The following is a 4,643-nucleotide window of genomic DNA, read 5'->3' on the forward strand; positions in this document are numbered from 1 at the left end:
GTTTTAGGAATCCTAAAATTCTATATCTGTTTGTAGAGTCCAAAATACTACAGACCTGTAGTATTTTGCTGAGACCGTTTTGACCTATCCGCAATTTGCTACCAGAATTTTTAATCGAAAAATGTCGCATTTGCTACCAGTAGCAAAATAATATGCGCAGGGGTTGGTAGTCCCCCAATGGCACACAAGTGCTGGATCCGTTCCGGGTCCTGCTTGACGCCTTCACCACTGATAATGCGCCCACACCACTTGACCTCATGTGTGTACAGCTTGGTTTTGGACGGAATCAGCTTGAAACCAAAGTGCGCCACTCGATCGAAGAAATTCTCGAGTGCCACCACATACACCTCGACGTTCTCGGCGTATACAAAGATGTCATCAATCCAGATCAGCATGTTCTTAAACAGCATGTCTTGATAACACTCTTCGTTCGTGGACTGCACATACAGTGTGCTGTCCACATGACCCTGCATCACCCTGTCGGGGGTTTACACGCAGCCATTGAGCATGAACGACAGCATGTCCCATTTGGGCAGGTCAAAACCCCCCATAGCTTTCATCTCCCGCAGGTTCTGGAGGATGGTTGCTTGGAACGGCATGGTACCGGCCTTGGGCTTGGTCATCGAGTTTGACCACCCGGTAGTCGTTCGTCAAACGGTAATTCTTTAACATGTCGTCGTCTGTCCACTGGTCTGCTGTCTTCAGTGTCTTGTGGCCGTCGGGCTTCAGGATGGGGTTCACCGCACTACACCATGCGCTTTACTGGTTGCGCTTGATGTCACCCGCGTCGCAAAGTTCTTTGGCAAACAAATTGAGGAACCTCTCTTCAAGGAAGTTGTGCTTCCGACCTTTACATCGGTACGGAACACATCCATCCTTAGGGGTCACCTTCAATGGTTTCACCCTTCCTGGGGGGTCAGATCCATCGAACTTGAGCCGCCATATGTCATGCTTTGTAAGGAAACGCCACAAATCTTGCACATTTCCGATTGGAAATTGGTTATCGATGGCCTCGTTGATTAGGACTTGGAGGACCGCTTCCACTTCGTCCTTGGCTTCGGGCAGTTTGGCCTTGTTTGCCTTGATACGGAGGGTAGAACGATGGGACTGCTCCTTTAGAGTGTCACCATCTTCCTCCAAGTCATCCCCGTCATCCTCTAGTTGTAGAGTCGCCATCTGTTCCAACAGCCTATCGATGTCGATGCCAATCGCCTTGAGGGTGTCGTCAGACGCTAGGAACTCGTCGCCTTCCGCCACTACATAACATCGCCGCTTGCCAGGGACCTTCACGGGGCCCGCTGCTGTTTGCAGCTGCAAGGCCAAGTCCACGTAACTGTTCGCTTGAAAGGGCAAGTTGTTGCATGCCATCCCAATCATCGGCTCCTTGAGCGTCACCATCATAAGGCCAGGCTGTAACGTCATCAACTCGTCCAGCATCCGCTGGGGCAGAACGTTCTGGTCGGCACCAGTATCGGGACAGTAGGGCACTTCGAATACTCCGTTGAGTCGAATCCATCGCTGCTCGCGGCCATCTTTAGCTATCTTGGCTTTGACCGCTCGCTTCGCCTTCAATTCCGCCTTGCGTTGCTTGTACTTCTTGCCCTTCCGAAGGTGGTCAGCTCGCGCTGAGTCTTCCTTCTTGTTTGGGCATTCGCGTGCACGGTGTCCCGGTTGTTGGCAGACAAAGCATAGCGCGCCACGGTCGTCTTGACCGGGGCCATACTTAGCTCCCTTGCTGGGCTGTCTTCAAATGGACGCCGCGTTGCCGCTGGGGTCCCATACTTGTTCGTCGACGGCCCTCCCGTCGCTCCCTGAGCACGAGGAGGTCCGTGTAACCGCCTTTCGGGCGTGGGGTGTTGCCATTCTGATAGTACGCTTCACGTTGTTACTGTTCGTTCTTGAGTTGGACTCTGGTCTTGCCAGTTCGCTGTCCCTTCTCATCCCATTCGCGCCCTCGCTTTCGTTCGCCACCCCGTGATTTTATTACTAACTCCGCCGGGTACGTTCTTTCCAATTGTTCCGCCAGGATCTTGGAGAATTCCACCAGGGTGCTGGCTTGGACTGTCTTCATCTGTTCCTCGACTCGATCGCGTACGTCGAATGGTGTGATGCATGAAACCACCACCTTGATGAAGCTCTTGAGCATGTTCGGGGCTTCGAGCTGTGACTTGCATCCCGTCGTATCGATGATGTTGTTCATTCGCTCCATAAAGGAAACCACGCGACTTGCCACATCGCCAAAGGGGTCCACACGCAATTTCTTCCATTGTTTCTCCATTTCGGCCTTTGTGACGGTCCACTTGTTCGCCGGTTCTCCAATGACCTTGAATATGCGCTCGCGGAACTTACTTTTATCCAGATCATCGATGTTGATGTCCCACAGGTACAGGCAAGCAGCTTCAACCATGCTGCGGTCCGCTGATTCAAGCCAGGGGGCGGCTGTAGCGCGCCAATCATGTCGCATTCTCTGGGCGTTAGCCTTGAGCTTCTCTTCATACCAGTCACGTTTGCGTTTCCAGGCCACAAGAGAGTCCCAGTCAACAGTCATAATGGGAGGGTACTCGATGTCCTTGAGCACCAGTGAAGTTCCATCCTGATGTTGACCACTCACTGGAGTCCATCCTGAGTTTCCTGGTTGTGTTGTCCACTCCTGCGCCGTTGGTTGCCACACGGGTGATTCAAAAGCAGCTGTTAGTCGACGCGCTTGTTTAGCCTTGGCCTGGGCCACGTAGTCGACTTTCTTGTTCTTTGGTTTCGCTTCGCGATTTCGTCGACGTCGCTCCGCATTGGCCTTCCGACGCTCGTCTTCGCTGTCATCGTCGTAGGAACTATCGGGCGTGCCGTCGGGTCGATACGGTTTAGCCGCCTTGGTTGGCGTTCTTGATGTCGAACCAGATCGGCCTTATCATCATCATACTTGTCCAACTCGATATAATGGCCTTCTAACGACTTGGGCATTGAATGTGGCGCCGATCGATCGCTTGCTTCGTTGGGTGATGGGTTTTCTTCCTTGGTTTCGTCTTCGACCGGCTGCGTGGTCGGGGTCCCACTGGCTGGGACCATCGCCAGCTCCGCTGTCGGTACTCCTTCTTCGATTTTTGCCCCTTCCTATTCGGTCACCGCGTTCAGCTTCAAACATTCAGAGCGTCTACCTTGGGGCGCCGGTCGCATGTCTTTCGGGGACGTGTTTCGGCATCGCGTCACTGCTCTTAGTCTCGCAGTTGTAGGTAACTGGAACTAAAGCTAACTTTGTGTTGTTTCCCGTACTGCGCCAACACAAACCACCAAATGGGGGAGCACCTCCCGTCAACCACGCACTTGATTATTATGTCCGTTGCAGAACAAAACTATGAGTGAACTTCTGTAGAAGTGGTAGATGGTCCCAGGTGGCCACTGATTGGCTGACCATGGTGACCACTCCCAACTGACACTTCAACTAGCTCCTAATACTACTACTAGTACTACTAAATTGTATCTAACGCATCCGTTCACAGTATTGGCGCCAAGGGACCCCATCCAGGGCCCCTGTGTGTCATGGCGGAGCATGGCTGACAGCCACAGACCACAACAGCACTTGTAGAACGGAGATGCTGACCATCAACGACGCTGCCATTTGGCTTTGATCGCTGCAACTGCAGCGATGTGCACCCACTTGATGTCCTTCTGTAGACCCCTCCACAGTTTTTGACCCTCCGAGCCCCATAGATAATGCGCATTCTGTATGCTACCGTTTGCGCACTCAAATATACAATGTACATACTCAATCGCATTCTAGTACTTCTAGAGAATGTGCTTTACAGTGTTACAATTACAGTACTTCGAAGTATGTATAAGGCTTCGTGCACGACGAGCGTCGGGCAAATTCCGTTTCCATCGAGAAACTATGAACCCGTAAATACAAATATCAAGATATTTCAATTTGACGTGATATAAATCGAATTTGCACGACGCACTTCAGGCTGTAAGCTAAGCATTTCTATTGGCTATAATGTGCAAAACCACAAAGGTGGTCAAACTCCATCCAGCCACGACAATTTGGAGATAGAAATGCCATGCGACTAACGTGATGTGGTGAAATACAGTATGTATACCGGTATGTATGTCGTTGAAATGACAGGTCGGGTAGGTTAGTAAAGTGCTCTGTAAATACTCTGGTTTTACAGTACTGATAATTTGGCAGAGAGTACATACTTCAACTTCCACAGCACAGTTTTACGCTATTATTCTGCCCAGCTTGCAATTGACATTGTGAAACCAAACTATAGAAACCATGTCATGGTCGGCTTGACTCCGAATTGAGATCCACATTTGACTATTGCAGGAAAGCGCATAACGTTAGCCTGCAATAGGGCGGCAGACTAGACATCCAAAATATGTCAGTTTTGATACACTTTGCATTTAACTTGCTCTTTATCCTCCGTTCCTTCCTCACTTGGTTGTCGTGGACGATAACTCGATTTGGAGGCTGACTCTACAACTGAATGCTCTCAACACTCGTGCCATACTTACTACATAAAAGGTGGATGTTGAAAACTTGTTCGACAACACTATCGTGGACATTTACCATGCAGCTCGCAATGCACGCTAACGTTAATTTACCGATATATAGCCACACAAATGTGAGCAACCTGTACCGGTAGGAG

At 50.5% G+C, this 4,643-nt stretch overlaps 1 protein-coding gene across 1 annotated transcript; it reads right to left on the minus strand.

Annotated features, from left to right (window-relative positions):
• Positions 1 to 1,885: 1,885 nt before the first annotated feature.
• H257_01041 (hypothetical protein) lies at positions 1,886 to 3,063 on the minus strand (the record flags this gene model as incomplete). Its single annotated transcript, XM_009824052.1, has 2 exons — positions 1,886 to 2,879; positions 2,918 to 3,063. 2 exons carry the CDS (start codon positions 3,061 to 3,063, stop codon positions 1,886 to 1,888), a joined length of 1,140 nt encoding a protein of 379 aa, XP_009822354.1.
• Positions 3,064 to 4,643: the final 1,580 nt, after the last annotated feature.

The sequence above is a fragment of the Aphanomyces astaci genome (assembly GCF_000520075.1).
Source record: "Aphanomyces astaci strain APO3 unplaced genomic scaffold supercont1.2, whole genome shotgun sequence".
Classification (NCBI taxonomy): Eukaryota; Oomycota; class Saprolegniomycetes; order Saprolegniales; family Verrucalvaceae; genus Aphanomyces; species Aphanomyces astaci.